General features: G+C 44.4%; 1 protein-coding gene across 4 annotated transcripts in view; it reads right to left on the minus strand.

The window, feature by feature from the left end:
* The window catches only part of GSG1 (germ cell associated 1), an 87,372-nt gene that overhangs the window by 1,590 nt on the left and 67,832 nt on the right, over positions 1-17,950 (minus strand). The window contains exons 2-9 of one of the 4 annotated variants that reach the window (XM_072334860.1): positions 13,127-13,412; positions 11,764-11,995; positions 10,589-10,725; positions 8,669-8,732; positions 5,567-5,885; positions 2,997-3,044; positions 762-914; positions 329-440 (exon numbers count right to left, since the gene is read on the minus strand). In XM_072334860.1, coding sequence (XP_072190961.1) covers positions 329-440; positions 762-914; positions 2,997-3,044; positions 5,567-5,885 — 632 coding nt within the window. In that variant the 5' untranslated portion in view covers positions 8,669-8,732; positions 10,589-10,725; positions 11,764-11,995; positions 13,127-13,412. Of the gene's footprint in view, positions 1-328; positions 441-761; positions 915-2,996; positions 3,045-5,566; positions 5,886-7,858; positions 7,986-8,668; positions 8,733-10,588; positions 10,726-10,811; positions 10,959-11,763; positions 11,996-13,126; positions 13,413-17,950 lie in introns of those variants that run through there. The other 3 variants (XM_072334867.1, XM_072334852.1, XM_072334876.1) reach the window with 3 other exon arrangements.

A 17,950-nucleotide genomic window follows, 5' to 3' on the forward strand; every position in this document is an offset into this window, starting at 1 on the left:
GAGAGCAACATCACAGGCGTGGCAGTGGCCTCTGCACACAGGGAAGAACTGAGACTAAATAGGACAAACAAGCATAGAGGCAAGCCTGATTAGTCAGCAGGGCAGAAGGTACTTGTTTAAGTGTGACTCCATTGTTTTACCAGTTCTTGTGTAACTTGTCAGCGATTTGTTAAAGCAGGGGGTGAGGCAAAGACAGGAGATTGAGCAGTAGAAGAACCATGTCTTTGGAAACACAAAGGGTCTAGAAGGGAGGAGGGTTTGGACAAGGTGTAGCATGTCTGAAGACCCACAGCCCAGGGAAGTGAGGGTGGTTGCAGAGCTCACGTACTAGAAAGCCCAGCCGTAGTCCCACGTGTGCGGTCTCCAGTCCTCTGGTCCCAGATTAACTGTGGCTTGGAAGACTTGACTGTACATCATGTGTGCCACCATCCCAAGAAGACCTGGTACAAGAAGCAAAAAAAAACCAAAGGAAGGTATCGTAGGAGCCAGAGCTGCATGCTCCAGCCTTGTGTGGGCTTTCCTGTTGCTGTGCAGAGCCAGCAGCTGCTATACCACCTCCCCAGGATTGCTCCTACACCACTGTCTTCTTGCAATTCCCATTAACTCTGTTTCTCTTTAGACACTTTTTAGAAGCTTTTTACAGCTCCTTTCACTCTGATTTTCATCAACAGAGGTGAGTGAATGAGAGAGGCTGTCAGTGTATTTTTATTTCTGCCCACATGTGCCTGTCTTGCTGCCAGGTTCCACAGTAACACACTTACCTGACAGCACTGAGGAGACAGCAGCAAAGGCGTTGAGCTTCAGTCCACAGACAGGATTGCCAGTGTGCAGCATTTCCACCATCAGGAGGATGAAGCTGATGAGCAGGAGGCTGATGTACAGCATCTCTGACCCCAGTGACAGCCACAGGATTCCTGCCAGGAATCAGAAACCCCTCACATCAGCACCAAATGGGTTCCTGAAGAGAGAATACTCCTTCCCAACCTAATTCTGAAAGGAAGTCTGTTGAAGGTGGGGAAGACAACCAGTCCCCAGCCTATCAGCAAGGATGCTGAAGGGGACAGTGTCACAGAAGACAGCTTGGCTGATCCAACACTGCAAAAGCTGAGAGGACCTAAGACAGCTGTCTGTGTATAAGCCAGTGATATTCATAAACAGCAAGGTAAAGCCATGGGGGATATTTGGCTAGAGCAGTTACATTCACCACTCACTCTGCTGCTTGCATGGAGAGTGGGCACATTCATGCAGGGCTTATCAATGGGACTTGAGTCATACCACAGCTCTCATCCCATCTCATTGTGTGGCAGGGATAGAGGAGAATGAGAAAAGGCATTTGGTAATACTGGGCTCTGGAAGAGCACAGGATTCACTAAAGAAGAAATACTAATCTGACAAATGAAGCAGCACTGGGAGCACTACTGTTAGCAATTGCTAATGGCCCTAGAGGAGTCATTCCACTGGGGAAAAGGAATGCGAAGAAAACCCTCATTACTGTGGCACTTAACTCAACTCCTCAAACATCATTAGTCCCATCGAGTCACCCACCTCTTTAGCAGGAATTAATGAGTTGCATTCCCTGCACAGAGGAGCAGGTTTGCTTGCTGAAGCAAGATCACAGAGACTGTTTCTTCAGAGGTCAGACTGCCAAGAGTGTCCTGGAGGCCACAGGCACCAGCAGTGCTCAGAGGTCTCTGCACTGCTTTCCCTATGAAAGCAGACTGGTCTCGCTGCCCATACTGGTGGCTGCTCTGGAGACCTAGGTCATCTTAAAGTAGTACTGTATGCGTGAAGGGGAGAAAGCAGGTGATGGAGCTGTGGCATTGTGAGTGCTGTGCTCATACTGAGCACATTAATCTAGTTAATCTTGAAGACCTCAGTGTCTTACAGAACAGAGGCTTTCTTTTAAATCTGGGTTGAAATTAACCAAAAAGCTGTAGGAGGAGTGTGAGGAAAGAGACATTTACCAGGATGTATTCTGGTTGCATGAGCTATTTTCTTTGCTATTTGCTATTTTCTTAGGCTTGGGGAAGACATTGGAACCAACAGAGCCAGAAGCCTGGGCAGGGAATGGAGAACAAGAAGATTAGAAAGCCAAAAAAAAAAGAATGAATTCTTCCTGTGAAAGGAGCATGTTGTGGCAAATGCAAGAGCGATTCCTTTTGTGGGGAAGGTGTTCACTTATGACAAAATGGAGATCCGTGTGATTTCAAAATGATCTTGTAACACCAGCATCATTTGATTTATGTAAATCCTCTTTCCAAAAAGAATAAGCATGAGAGGTTAACGTGCGCAGCACATCACTGGCACTGGACCCCAAGACTAAGAATGCACACGGCTTTATAAAAACAAGTCATCATTCTTAGCCACATGACAGGGGAAGCAAGACAGAGAAAGAAGGTGAGATCCACTAGAGCACTTGTTTCCCTTCTGGCTGCTGTAGATGCCCAGTGTGTGTTCCAGCCCATCCAGGTGTACTGACATTATCCCCGGGATAACTTGAACCATGTGACAGTGACAGGAACAGTCAGCTCTCCAGCCCAGATCTGATATTTGATGAGGCAGGATTTCACTCAATGTGTGCCTTTTGGATGTCCCGATTGCTTAGTACAAGGAAGTGACTGGGCTCTCAGAGGCATCCATCAGACCTCAAGACTGCAGCACTGAGTGAACATCCAGTGCAAGGGAAGGAATGCCCTTGGGTGATGTCCATCCCCTCCCTGTTGACTACATCAGATGACAGGCTTGAACTTGACAACTTACTGAAAGAGATGAACCCCACTTCATGTGGGAGGAGGCCCAGGGTTCCTGTTGCTGACCTCACAGATGATAGAGGTTTGGGCAATGATCTGGGAGGATATCTTTCTATTTTTAGCATCCACAAGGCCTGTGTATCTGGGGACCCACTCACTGTCCTCATGCAGGAGAAATGTTGCAGGTCCCTTGTCTCAAGGAGGTGCACTGGTTAGCTATGGTGAAATACAGGCATTTGCTCTTACCTCTCTCTGCTGGTGGAGAAAGCTCAATAAAGCTACGGCATTTCTCCTCTGAAAGACAAGAACAAGGATGTTAGCTTGTAAAGCACTGTAGGGTAAGGTAAAAGAATACCTCTCCCCCCTCTCTCTTCATTGCACAGCCACAGTCATTTGAATCTACCTGCCAAATCTTCTCACTTCCAAACTCTTTCTGACCATCCTTCCATACCCTCACCGGGACATGGCAGGAGAAGGCAATCTCTGGGGAAGACTAGGGGTTCTTCTAAATGTTTTCAGTCTTTGGTAAATATATAAATCTGCTGCTACTTCTTCACCTCTTTATTACCAGTCTCTGAGGGCTGTTGGTCAGGGCAATTGAAGTGTAGGTTACAACAGACCACAGACCCACCTCCTCTGAGGACCCGCACTCTCACTCACCTCAGGCAAATCATTTTACATTATTGATTTCCCAAGAAGTAAGCAAAAAAATTCTCTTCCCATATACTGAATGTTAGTGATGTGAGATCCTCTCCTGAGACAAGGAATCACACAGAAAGTAAGCCTTCTGTCCTCCCAGTTTAGGCATACTATTCAGACAAATGTTGTTCGTTTTTGCTTTGGCATTTTACAGAGACCAGATACAAACTATTAATGAAGGGTCCACCATTATTATCTTTAAGTCTTTCTTAGCATTGCTGTGTACTGCATCACTGCATTTGAGGGTCCTGTCCTCTACTTGGCATGGTATTCTCTCACAGGAATACCAGCCTGCAGTTTTTCATCTAAGAATCTCATTTCCTTAATTTCTATCCCCAGTTCTAATCTCTCCCAATCCCCTGTATTACTTCTATCATCCATGGCTCTCAGGATGCTACCCAGTTTTAGTGCCATCTGTAGTCTTCATTAACTTGCCGTTTGCTACTTCACCTAGAACTTTAATGAGGTTATTCCGTAATGGCTCATCTAAAGCTGATCCTGAGATTAGCTTGAATAATGAAATCCTTTCTCCAGCTCAATTCAATTCAAACTCCTGTTGCTGATCAGAGCCTTGTTTGTTTTTTTTTTAAGTTCAGTTGTTGTTCTCTTTGCACTTGCTTCAGAGACCCTCAGCAGTGGGTAGATAGTACTCACTTTATAGGAAGCAGGGGACTGAGGCTGACTATGCCTACCCCATGCACTGCTGAAATCCAGATGTAACATGCTCTCAGCATTCCTTCAGGCACTGGGGTTATTCCAGGACTGCCTGGTGGCCAGACAATTCTTTCAGAGAAAGCTGTCAAATTACGTATTCCCACTCCCACAAGCACCATGGAAACACACTCAAGCCCAAATCAGTCCCAAATAAATACATCTCTTTCCACAGCGTATCTGAAAAAGCTCATAATGAAGCAATCCTCTCATTAGGACATGAGACTTCCAAGCATGTTCCTGCTTCCACCCCACTTCTGTCTTTTGTTCACCTTTATGTACATATGTATCTATGCATGCATTTATTCATTAATTAATTTTCAGAATCTTGCAGCAAAGGATAAAAAAAATTGAGCAATGCTGTACTAGAATGGTCAGTCAGTTAGAGAAGGGGGGTCAGACAAGATGACCTTTAAGAGTTTCTTCCAACTCAAACAGTTCCATGATTCTGTTTGTGTTGGGTAGACCTGAAGAGCAGGGCAGCGGGCTCGGTGGAAAGGGCTTGATGAAAGCGACTTTCATCGCTGCATCTTTAGTTATGCTTCTCTCTGATGGTCACCTTCTGGGTCAGTTCTGATCCCCGATGTATGCACCAGGCTGTAAAGTGTGTTTGTGCACTGCAAAGCATCCACCTGTACTGATATGTCACCAGTTCCTGCAGAAGGATCGCAGCAGGGCTGGGCAAGAGCATGACCAGCCCCTGGCACTCCAGAGCTTGCAGTACTAGTTTACAGTCAAAAATCACAAGTCAAATCTGTCACAATATCACAGAAATTAGTAAAAATTAAAATACCATAGCTCTAATCCTTAGGTCAATTTATCTCCTACCTCTGATTTATCTCTGGTCATATTCTCAAGGTTTTCTCTGCATCTGTAAAGCAAGACTTCTCTTCCTCTCCTTATTGCTTTTTGTTTGTCTGAGAAATGCCCGATCCCTATTCATTTCACACATCTCCTAAGTTTGGTAATTTAAGGAGAATGTCAACAAATGTAATCCTCACAGTTGTTAACTACCAGTTGACAACACTGAATAAAATCCCCATATTGATTTCATAGGGAATATGCACAGATGTGCCCTGTAGAGCATGAAGTGGACTATATGTAGGAACGGAGCTCAGGGGATGAGAAAGGAGGGCCACTCCAGTGCCCGTCAGGATGAATGGTACAACCACAAAGCTGCTGCTGTCACCATCATCTGCATTCCACAGCCCCTGCTCCACACAGAAGGGCACACCAGAGACAGGCATTCTGCCTTGCTACCATCTGTAAACACCTCTATGAGGGACAGAAGTACAGAGGCAGTGCACAGGGTTGGTGCCATCTAGGAAAGCCTCCGCCTTTCAATTCTGAACTCCCGTGGAGTAAAAGCAAGGGAAAAAGCTGTGGCCATCTGGTCAAGATGCTACCTGGCCCTTCCATGCTCTCTTCGCAGGAAAGCCACATCCCCGTGTGGAAGTATCTGAAGGAAAAGCGGTCATCCCCAGTCTCCCAGCTGTAGTGCACCTCCTCCTGGGCTGAAGCATTGCTAGCAGTTGCATCAGGCGTCATGGGGACACCGATGCACTTGGAGTCTTTGCTCTTCCCACACAAAGGCTTGGGCACTTTCTGGGTACCAGTGCACCAGTAGCTGCTGAGCAAGGCAGTGGTGGAGAGGCTGAGAGCCAGCAGGTTCAGGATGACTGCCAGGAAAGCACGACGCCATGGCAATATCTTCAGCAGCTCCATCTACAACACAGAAACGGAGGGACTGTCACACCACATCTAGTGTCACAAACCCTTGCTCTTCTTGGGGAGCACGTGGGGAAGGGACATGCGTAGAAGAAGCAGACTGTACTCCTCACAACATCCCAGCAAAGAAAGACCCTTTTCCTAAAAGCCAGAGCAGTGGAACGATAGCTCAGTTTCAGCCATTTCAAAATACACTGGATTTGTGTACCAGGGAAGAGAGGGTGACCCTGTGGAACTACTGGGACTGAATGCACTGGTGTGTGTGTGCACAGAAAATGAGAGAGGTGATTGTCAGCTCCATCTCAGACACAGTAGATAAGAGCTGTTAACCAACTTCCCTAAGTGCCACGTGTTTCCACTACAAAGAACATAACAAATACTTTGTTCAGCTAAATGAGAACTCTTTTTGCCACGTACCCCAAAATACTTCTTCAAGCACTGTTCATTCCTTTATCTAAGGAGGCAGATAGGATACTGATTACAGAGAGGGAAAAGAAAGGGAAGTGTTCTCAGATCACAGTGACCTGCCCCAGGAGGGTACCCAGCTACCCACACCCAGCAGCTTGAGTTCAAGCTCAGAGCAGCACCTCCCACTTGAGCAATCACTGCCCTGCACATCATATACTTGGTAGAGTGGTTGGGGAACAGTGTCTGTGCTCTCATACAAAGTGCCAAAAGGCTTGTTGTTGTTGTTGCTTAAGAACAAATGGTGTCACAAACATTATCCTCATTTTCATCTCATCACAAGTAATAAGTAATTCTGAAAGCAGTTTGTGCACCAGGGTCTTGTGGTCTTTCTCTCTCAGAGAGAAGCTTAAGATTTCAAGGTTCCTGCAAAACCCTGCACTGACTTCTGTCTGAGAACCCCATCTTATCACTCCATGGATTGATTAGATGTCATCTACCCACACATCAACTTTCATGTAATCAATGCATGCCTCTTCCCACATGGCACACCCTATGCTTGGCACAATTTCAGCCAGATACTCCCACCCTTTCCTATTTATGACTCTCAAAATCTATTTGACCACGAACAGATTCAGTTTGTACAGACATTGCCTGCTGCTGGCCTCTTCACACAACCTCTGTTGACTCACCTCATGTTGAATATGTGTGAAAGGCCCAGCATACTGTGGACAATACCATGAAAAACTAGAAATAAACAATCACGCTGTTTGTGACAGTCTTACATGAATACAGATGAAAGCGATGCGTTAGAAGAGCTTTTTTCTGCTAACCAGCAAGCTCAGAAATGTGGCCAACAGAGACGTTGCTGAAACACTGCTTGGAAGGCAAGATTTGATTAGCATCTCATCACTTAGAAAACAGTTCCTGATCCAGAACATCTTCAAAGGCAAGAAAATACCGAGTTCTTGAGTAATTCCTGGACTGTCTTATGTTCTGGCTTCTTTTGCTTCCTTCAGAGCACACGTTTCAGCAATTGAAATGCTACACCCCAGAGATGGTACCATCTTAGTGATATGGTAACTAAAGAGTTTCATGATCTGGAGGTGTATTGGATACCACCAACCTTCAGAGTGGTTTGTCAGTTGTTCACCCATTCTCGGTTATATTTTCTTTCACCTGGTTTCAGTTTGTTCACACGTTTATTGAAAATAATCTTCCCACTCACAACATTGACCAAAAAACAAAACAACAAATGAACAAAACATCAAATCTTTTTTTTTTTTCCTAACTTAAATCTTCAGTAGTGGGGAAAATATTCTCTCCAGTTGATTTGTTATGGTTGGTCAAAGGCCACATTATCTTAGAACCAGTGACAAGGAAAAGAGAACTGAAATGATTCAGAAGCAGGAACTTCTTACCAGCGATGCCAAGGCTGTAGGGCATAAGAAGCAAATCTGAATGACATCTTCATAAGAATATTTTCCCTCCATAAAAGCCATACACTGACAGTAACTGACCACAGTACCTTGGTAACCCCCAAAAGGAAAGAAATTTGAATTTACCTTACTAGCAAGTCCTTGAAGTCCTGTTAATTTGGAGGAGTAATACAGAAATAGAACTCACAATTTCTCTTCGGTTTTACTTGTCTCTAAATTTCCCAAGAAACCAAACTGCTTCTAACCCTCCTTTCTCCTTCGTCTCCTCCTCTCTTCCCTTGCCCACTCCCTCCCCATGATTATTAAACGCTATCCCTCCAGCCAGCAGCTGGTTTGTGGAAAATGCTCATTTTATAATCCACAATGCAATCACAGCACAGCTGTTCTGGGAGATTATATGGGAAGTGCTCGTTGCTGCAGACTGGGATTAAGAGCAGCATTCACTGAGCAAAAAGTTTCAGTGAAGCACAGAAGGATTCCAAGCCATCTCTGGGTAGCGGCTGTTTGGGACTTTGAATGGAATGAGGTGGCAGCCCTCTGACTGGTGCTTCAGGGGACAATGCTCTTAGCTCAGAAACTATCAACACTCTGAGCACCAATTAGCCCCTTCCTTTGCTCACAGCCTCAGCAGATGACAAGGATCCAGAATTCCCATCCCTGGGATGTCTTCCTGGCCAGATTCCAACTATAGAAAGGGGAGAAATAATATAAAAATGGGATTAGGAAAGCCCATATGACTGAATTTGCTCTGAATACTGTGGATCTCAGACTCTTTATGTCAATCCAGCTCTCCCCATGGACAATGGGAGTCATAATGAAAAAACAGGCGTCTCTAAGCAAAACAAGTACTGAATGACAGGCAGGCTCTGTGAAACACTGGCGAGACAAACAAGTGCAGTACTCGAAGGGTGGTGTCCCTTGTATTGCCAGCTTTACCGAGGCATGAAGTTCACCAGGAACTGCAACTCCCAGCTGCTTCACATGAGATGAATTTGGAAAGCTAGAAAGAAACAAAAAGATTCACACTCACCCAAAGGCCCCTCTGAGCTCCTGCCCTGTAAAGCTTAAATACCCTATGATACTTGAGAGTTTAGTTACAGCTTCTTTGGCAGCACAACAGCAAGAACGGCATCAAATCTCATGAGAAAGAGCAGTCGCTAGAGGGCTCAGAGCAGCACCACGTGCAATAAAAGTGTGAGAGAGAGGTGCTGCTCCCATCCTATACTTCCAACACCAGACACAGGTGTACCAATAACTCTGGGGACTGCACAGCCCAAGACTCCAGGAGCCTGCACAGTGGCAGTGCTGCTACAGGGTGCTGACCCTCCCTGCCTTCAGCATTACAGCTGATGGCTGCACAGTTATTTTCATCCCAGCCACTGCCTAAGCTCCTCTAATATAGATAATCATCACTAAGATGGGCTAACTGAAGGCAATGCTGAATGTTTCTGTGCTTCACAAGCTGTCTGTGGGCTTTTTGATTAAAAGCAAGGCTCTGTTTGTTACAGATGTCCTTAATTTGCTGAAGGAGCTGATGCTTAAAAGAAGAGCAGCAGTATACTTCATTGTTCAGTCTCTGCATCCAAACGCCTTAAATTTGGCTTCTTAATGCTCAATTAAAACAAAACAATAAGCCCAAGTGGTTTTCAAGCCTGAGAATAAATAAAATTCATTTCACTGCTGATAATCTCTAATAAGTTTCTAATTTTAAGCACGAGTCTCATTAAAATCCAGGGTGCTTTGTCAGTTCCTAAAGCTAGGATCATGGCATATATATTAATGAAATGTGACTGAATTTAGATTTATGGACATGGGCTCCGGTTTAAAAATAAATTTATCAGATATATGCTATGGTTTTAAGAATATGCCAGATTCTGAATAATGGCAAATATTTATCCTTCCAGAAGATGGCAATCTTTCTCTAGTCTTCTTTTCAGGAGTCTGCTATTCCTGTGTGATCCTGGGGGAAGCAACACCCAAGTCTGGACTTCTACCCCTCCTGTTTTTGTGGGCTTTCTTTTCTTCTTCCCTTCTTTTTCCACTTCCCCTCCTCCCCCCATTGGTATGAACATATTCTCTTTCCTTCCCTCGGGATGTCGGGAAGTGGATCTTTGTCTTTCAATTGTCTGAGCCCGAGAGACTTTTGAAATCAACAGGGAAAGAAATGAACCAGAAGCCCATCAGGTCATTCATTTACTCCACCTTCCGTCCTGCACAAAGTTATTCTTTCTAATACATTCTGCAGCATTTTAGCAAGTAACATATTAATTTTTTCAGAGTGTTTCTATGCCCAGATTACTGCGCACAGCTCATAGAACATCAACATGAGAACACATTTCTTGACATTTCACGAACTTCTCTTAGTAAAATGTTCTTTCTTTTAAAATCTCCATTCCAACTTTGCCAAAATCTGATCAGTTACAGACAGGAATACATCGTTCTGTGTGTCTCTCCCCCTGCTGTGCCTTCCAGTTTTCTCTTCTTTGTATCTGGTGTTTCCCACCACAGCTTGGCTTTGCTACAGGTTTGAGATGTCTCTTTTTGAACTCAGCAGTAGCCAGTCCCTGGTGACTCATTTCAAGTTTGCCCATTGAAGTGAATGCCCACAGCAGTCGGTTTCCTGTGCAATCATCCAAGCATTTGGCTTACAGAAACAAAACAAGGGAACAAAACGCACAACACAATCTCAGCAGAACACCTCTGTGGGGACTGCCAAATCTACAAAAGCCTGGGAATTTAGAAGAGGTGTGTTTTCATCTCAGCTGTATCACACACATACTTAAGATGTATTCTGCCCAAAAGATGCCCTTAATTCCCTAGAGTTGTTGGTGATAAAGAAGGGCAAGAAACCCTTACCAGACAGGGCCCAACAATTGCAATACTCAGCTGGCAGATCCCAAGAGGCACACAGCCATTCATAGCACTCTGCTTGGCTCTGCATCCTCAGTGTACCAGGGACCATATGCTCTCCAGACATCAGCTCTTTAGCCATCCTGAGGAGAAAGAGAGGAGAAAGAATGGCTATTTACACCCATAAAGTCACCCTGTGAAACCTGGACAAAGGCACGCTCATACTTACCCCTCATTCCACACATTCTTCACACATGACACTTCCGGGTACCATTCACCCCCTGCTCCTGTCTGTGCTGTTATTACAGGAAGACGTCCAGTGCTGCCGTGTCCCCTCCCTCAGTGCCACACAGCCAGCAGGATGTGTCTGGGCGGCAATGACACCGAGCGAGCCAGACTTCTTAAAGCCAGTGACAGACTGCAAATGCCAGATTTCTGCCTGAGCTCTGAATAATTCCACTCAGATTGTAACCTTTATTTAGCTGTTTGCATGATGCATTAACTCTTGCTCTGCGAATGACCTCACCAGGCATTTTTTTAGTCAAAGCACATTTAAAGGTGAATTCTGTTTTTAAACATGAACAGCTTACGTTGCTAGACAGCACGTCTGTGGCGTAACAGACATATAGATTGAACTGGAACGATTAAGTTCTTCATAAAAATGAACATATAAGCTTGCCATTAGTTTGAACAGAACTTTACATTTTTTCCCTAGGCAAGTCTTATTTTTTTCCTGTTTAACCCTTATTGATCGAAACACACAAAAACGCACAGAAAGCAAATCAAAAAGTCAAATGTATCAGCACAGATTCTGAGGATTCACTTAAAGATTCCAGATGCCTCCATTTCTAGATATGCAACGTAAGACTACCAGAAAGAGGGGTGCTCTTCAAAGAATGCTAAGACACTGCACAGCTCTGTGATATATTTAGCTAAGCAAGGATGGGGGAGGGGAAGAAAAACAGCCTTTTTTAATCAAATTTAGCCAAACACAAACTAGAAGAAGACAAAGCAGAAGACAATATCTTATATGTAGCTATAAGGATATGAAATTAGATCCAGTCCAGGCAAACAAGACATATAACCCTCCAAGTAGGTCACAGCTCACCTTATCAACTGCTCACTATCACCATCAGCTCTTCTGAGGCACCCAATGAAGTGCAAGATGAACATGGACTCACCTCACTTCTTTCTTTCTTTTTGATGGTCAAGACGTTCTGTGAGATGCTACCAGATGCTTTGAAACGTAGCGAGTTTGGCTTTCTGAGCTTGCTAATTCATCACAGGACTTTGTGTCACTGTAAGAATCGGCGTCTACTTCTGCAGAGCACGTCTTCACAATTTGGTAATCCCTTTATGATCTTTATTTTTTGCCAGTTTTAAATCTACTGGTTATGGGATCTCAGTCTGCTCCTGCACAGGATCAAAAACACCCAGACTCAATGGCTGTCACAGGCTCACGGCTTTTTGTCATCAAGAGGAACTGCTACAACACCACAGTCTGATCTCTTGTGTAATAGAAACCAAAGAATTCAATCATCTCTAGAGAAAAACAGAGCTTCTGCTGGAGCTATAGAGCATATTTTATATAGCTAAGTAGTATTGACTATACAATAGGATATGATGGAAAACCCATTACATCCTCAGAAAAGTTGTTCCAATGGTTAGTTAGCCTCATTCTTAAAACTTTGTTCTTGATTTGTAATCAGTGTGAGTCTGCTTCATTTTTCCCACCTCATCAGTCTGTTCCAAGACAGAAATAAATAGCCAGTGAAATGATTTCCTAAAAATGCTATTGTAGGAGTCACAAATCAATGCATTTCATTAGAGGCACACAGTGTGATCTAATGAGCTGGCTGGCAGCCGAAATTCCTAGTTCTGTACTTGGCTCTGACACATGATTTTCCCCTCTTATTGGCCAAGTCATTAGTGGTGCGTTTACACTGCAGTCAAAGCAGTGGCAGTGATGGGGAGTAAACATTTGGTGCTTGTTTTAGTTGGGTGTTGCTAACAATTTTGCTCCAGCAAAATGGAATGCAATGCAGGATACAAACCTCCGTCCAGAAGTGGGGTAAATTAAGCTGTGCTGAATTCCACTTTGCAACAGCTAGACTGATAGTTCAAAAATAGCTTGTTTCCCTACACCATAAAGTTGGGTCTTCACAGTCATTCCCACGGACACACTTCTGCAGCACAGCTGATCCTTATTGATGTTGGAATCAACATAAAGTTGGTGGGAAAGATACACTGTTCTTATTTATTTGTTTGTTTGTTTATTTATTTATTTCTAATTGCAGTATGGTGGATCAGAATATGGAGAGCTAGTGGAAATCTCCGAGAATACCCAGTCAATTCACCTGCACCAGCATGATCCAGACACCCTGAAGACCCTCAAGCCTACTCTTGAGTTTTTTTGTAAGACTGCTCTGAAAGTAATGTCTCCTACTTATTTCTATGGGAACTACGACAGATACAAAGAACACAGTCATGCTATTTGATAGAGCAAATTCGCAGTTACAAAACACTACTTTTCAACATAGTTACCATCCAGTTTGCGCAGATGAGCTGATCGAGTTGTTCTTTCCATGGTGTGACAGCTGTGCATGGACATCTGGAATGTTGCTTGTCTTTCAAGCTGGTGTTGCCACTGCTGAAATGTATCACACACCACCTCACATTGCTCGTATCCACTGTTTGAGCACCATCAACATTCAACAAGTGTTGATTAATGTCAATGTGTGCAGATTTTTCTGCATGGAGGAATTCAAATACGATTCATAAGCGCTTCCATGTCAAATTCCATTTTGTCAGAATGCCCACCTTCCGCCATCTATCTCATAGAAAAATAAATAAATAAATAATGAACAGGATATTAGCAGGAAGGTTCAACCTCTACTGTCATACCACCAATATCCACCTCAAATGTCTTGGGCCAACATAATAAAATACTCTGTGAGAGATCCTTGTCCTATATCCTGGATTTAAATCATGCAGTTCTCTTGTTACATCTTGATTTCAACCCACTCAAAATATCCATCAGAAAACTATTCTATCTCTTCTAAATGCTTAAGGTCTCCATTGCACATCTGAGTTATTTACTCACACGGATTGTCCCCTGGAGGTCATTGAAGCTCCATGGTTTACTAAAGTTATACTCACATGCTAGTAATTGAGGAACTGAAGCTTCAAAGGCAGACTCTGAGTTAGCAGAAGAGGTTTGGAAATCAAAATGAGTGAGTAAGACAGAGAGTTAGCTTTTTTGAGGTAAGATGTGGGAGGTGTTTTTGTTCTTCAGCTATTAAAAACTCCTTCCCTCGGCATTCAAAGAGGAGAAAAAAAAAAAAAGAAAAAAAAAAGAAATGGAGAGAGAACTGGGAAAGGAAGGATTCATGAATCAGGTGGAAGCATGGCAAGAGGAACAGCCACCCGAATGGCCAGGAGGCATGAGGGAGTTCCTCAGACCAGCTATCCCAACAGAGCAGAGCAGGCAGGGAGCATGAGTCGGAGGAGCTGAGGTCTGAGACATTGGTCTAAAGGGAATCATAAAACCATCCTTCTCTAGAGTGCAGAGCAGAGGTTATGTTACAGAGGTTGCTTTGAAATAAACAGTGCTAAATATTGCAGTTCCACATTTTATCTCACTGGACATCATGGTAATTATCCAAGATTCAAGCCTGAGGGCATCTCTTTTTTCCCAGACTTAATGAGGATGTCAGATCCCTCTCCATCTCTCCGTGGTGCCTGGGAGCTGCCCCCTCACAGTCGGTCTTGTGATGAGGGCCATCCCAAGCTGTCTGTGCACTGCAGTGGGAACCAGGCCTGGACACAGGGTGAGGGTGCTACAAATTTGAGGCCCCAGCCCCACACCGTGGCAGGCCTGGAGGAAGCTGATGGTGCTATTCAAAGGCCTCTGAGAGGAAGGAGGGTTCGGTGTCCAGCACTCCCTTGCACATGCTTCCCCAGCTGTGGTGTGGACCTCAGGGCTCAGCCACAGCCACGAGCACCCAGGCTTCCCCACACAACTGGGGGGAAGGGAGTGCCCCTCTCAGTGGAAACAGAAACGAGAAGTACTTTAGCATTGGCACACCAAGAGCTTGGGCGTCTCCTCTTTCCTTCTGTGTTTCTCTCCTCTCTTCACAGCTAGATTTCTGGGTGCCTGAGACCCCCCCCAGGCCGCCTGACAGGCCGGGTTGCACTGTGAACATGGCAGCTGCCTCCTGGGCCAGGGCAGGCTGGGGTGAGGCAGCCACAGCCCTTGGCCCAAGTGTAGGACAGCCTGGGTCTTTGTCAAGTGCTGTTGTTTCCATCGGGCTTGCTGCTAAAAAAAAAACCAACAAATAATTAACAACTGTCCTTCCCTTGTGTTTCTTCTGAGCAGGCTCAAGCTGCAATTACTCAGCAGCTTGTTATATAGTCAGATATGGGGCGGAGATTTTGTGAAGGATGGAAAAGGATGCTTTCCTGACAGAAAGAGTGTGATTTCTTCTCAAGGAAGACAGTATTGAGAGAGGCTCTTTTAAAATGAAAACATCATCTTTTTCTTTACTTTCTTTTTTCTTTTTTCTAATTGTAATAAATATTCCCCTGCCAGCCTTGTTGCTGGAAACAGCTAAGTGGTTTTGAGTGAAATGAAAAACAAACAGAAAAAGAACCCAATAAAATAGCCATAACAGATGTGAGATGGTAGATGCTGGCTTTAAGTTTGGCAAAGTGAAAAAATAAAAGAGCCAAACCTTGTGATGAAATGTGTCAAGTGACTATAATAAAGAGGCAATGCTACTAGCAATGTCTTCCATGTTCTACATGCAAATTAACACATTAATTTCACCATTACTTTTTCCCAGGTAAACAAGGATCATAATTGCTGAGATTTAAAGCTGAGTATTAAGCGTCACAAAACACAAATTATTTGCCAACATTATAACAGGGTAAGCACAAAGGAAGGGGAGCATTTGGGTAGTGTGCTACTAAGGGAAGAGCTTAGAGAAATTAGGTCATGCAGAATGGAAAAAAAGCTTCAGAAACCTCTTCCAAATAGAGAAATGTAGTCGTCTGCAGAACAGTCTCACATGGGAAGCAATGGATGCCCATTGCTTAAATCATACACCAGCAGACTGGATAACACACTGGAAAATGTTCTGTAGGCAAAACGTTTGCAGAAACTGGGTTGGACAAGAATGTGAGGGGATGGATGGGATGAACTAGCAAGATTTTCCCATCTCTAATTTCTATGATAGTTTTTGTGACTGGCATTACTCGAAATTCCTTCATGGGAGTTGCAAAATCTCTGAGAGAAGCAGAAGATGGGGCTGGAGAGAGAGAGGTGGGTGTGTTTCTTGGATGACACCAAAAAAGATGCCTGCAGCCTTGCGGAGGCTGTGAAACTAGAAAGACTGGCTATAGAGAACAGGAGGGTAAACATCTCAGAGGGGCTGCTCCCACTGGGCTGATATCTGTGCAGACGTGCTGCTCTGGGTGAGGACTAGAGGTTAGGAGAATGGTGAAGAGGGCAGACATTTTTCTAACATTCTTAAAAAAGTAGATAGTTAGCTAGATAGATCAAAATAAACCCCCCCCCCCACACACAAAAAAACACATTCTAGAATTTGCTGGTGTTTCTACCTACTCCAGTCTATCACAGGCCTAAACATGTGGTTCACAGTTTTCCCAGAGTAGAACCACTGTTTCCCTCTCTTCTAAAGTTAAAATTCACTTAATAATTATTAAATGAAAATCAAACTACAGAATGGTTGCAATTTCCAGCAGTCTTTCATAGCCACTTTTACAGCTGGCTTAACCTCAGCACTGAAGACTGGCGAGAGTTCTTTTAAAATCATGGTTTGGTTGAATGGGACCTTAAAGATCATCAAGCTCCAAACTGCTGTGGGCAGAGCTGCCACCCACCAGATCAGGCTGCCCAGGAACCCATCCAACCTGCCCTTGAACACCTCCAGCAATGGGGCACCCACGGCTCTCTGTGCCTATGACTCACCAGTCTCTAATTAAAGAATTTCCTCCTAACATTTAACCTAAATCTCCCCTCTTTTTTGTTTAAAGTCATTCTTTCTTGTTCTATTGCTATCAAACCATGTAAAAAGTCAGTTCCTCTCCTGTTTATAAGCTCCCCTCAAATACTGGAATGTTGCAATGGAACCTCTCCAGAGCTTTCTCTTCTCCAGGCTGAACAAGCCCAGTTCTCAACCTTTCTTCATAATGAAGTGTTGTCTTCATGGCCCTCCTCTGGACCTACTACAATATCTCCACATCCCTCCGTACTGGAAGCCCCAGGCTTGGACACAATACTCCAGGTGGTGCCTGACAAAGCCAGTGTAGAGGGGGACTATCCCCTCTCTTGTTCTGCTGGCCACTCCTCTTCTGATGCAACCCAGGATACTGCTGATCTCCTGGGCTGCAAGTGCACAGTGCTTGTTCATGTCCAACTTTTTGTTCTCCAGGACCCCCAAGTCCTCTGCAGAAGGCTCAAAGTAAAAGCACAAATTGAATCTCCTAAAAGCTTTGAGATCTTTGGGGATGGAAGCTCTATTGAAGTCTGTTTGTTGTTGTGAAAGAAAAGTCTGATCAAATCTGATGAGGCACAATGTGTCCCAGACAGCACCAACTGATGTCTTGGGGCTGTATGTTGGCAAAATGAGGCAGGAATGTCAGAGGAACCACACCTCCAAGCTTGTCTTCCCCGCTGTATTTTGTAATGGGAAGATCCCTGAACTATTCCTTCTCCACCTCCTCACTCCCAGGTTTCCAGCAGCCCTGACTCAGACACTCATTTCACTAGTGCACCATCAACATGTACATTAAGAGAAAGTGACGTTGAGTCCCACTGAATCTCAGTCAGCTTATTTCATCTCTGCTTGGAAAATGGTCATGGCTTGGGATGTTTACCTCCACCTCTTATAAGCTTCTCTCTCTTCTTCTAGGCCCCCGGAACTCACCTCAGATTTCAGGTTATGTGTAGGCACTGAAACTTCCCACGGAAGAAAGCAGCAGGGAGTGAGGAGCACAGTGTGCATCTCCTACCCTGGAGGTGGAGAGAATTAATCAAGTGCTTTGCACACAGCTCAGGGCTCCTAGCAGTAATCACTGTGAACAATAAGCCTTCTTCTGATCCTGAAGACTTTCTCATAGAGGCTTTTCCTGTAGTTATGACACTCTTCAGGGACACAGGTGCATCTTTTGGATGTTGCAGACACCTGAGCTGACCCTATGACAGCATTTGCCTTCAGGCTTTCTCCTGCTCAGACAAAGGCCATGGCTTCTGCTACATCCCTGTCTTTTTTGAATGACATCCAAGCTGCACTGAAGAACTACAAATAATGAGGAACTTTCCTCTCTAAACAATCTCCTTGGCTA

The sequence above is a fragment of the Excalfactoria chinensis genome, chromosome 1 (genome assembly GCF_039878825.1).
Source record: "Excalfactoria chinensis isolate bCotChi1 chromosome 1, bCotChi1.hap2, whole genome shotgun sequence".
Classification (NCBI taxonomy): Eukaryota; Metazoa; Chordata; class Aves; order Galliformes; family Phasianidae; genus Excalfactoria; species Excalfactoria chinensis.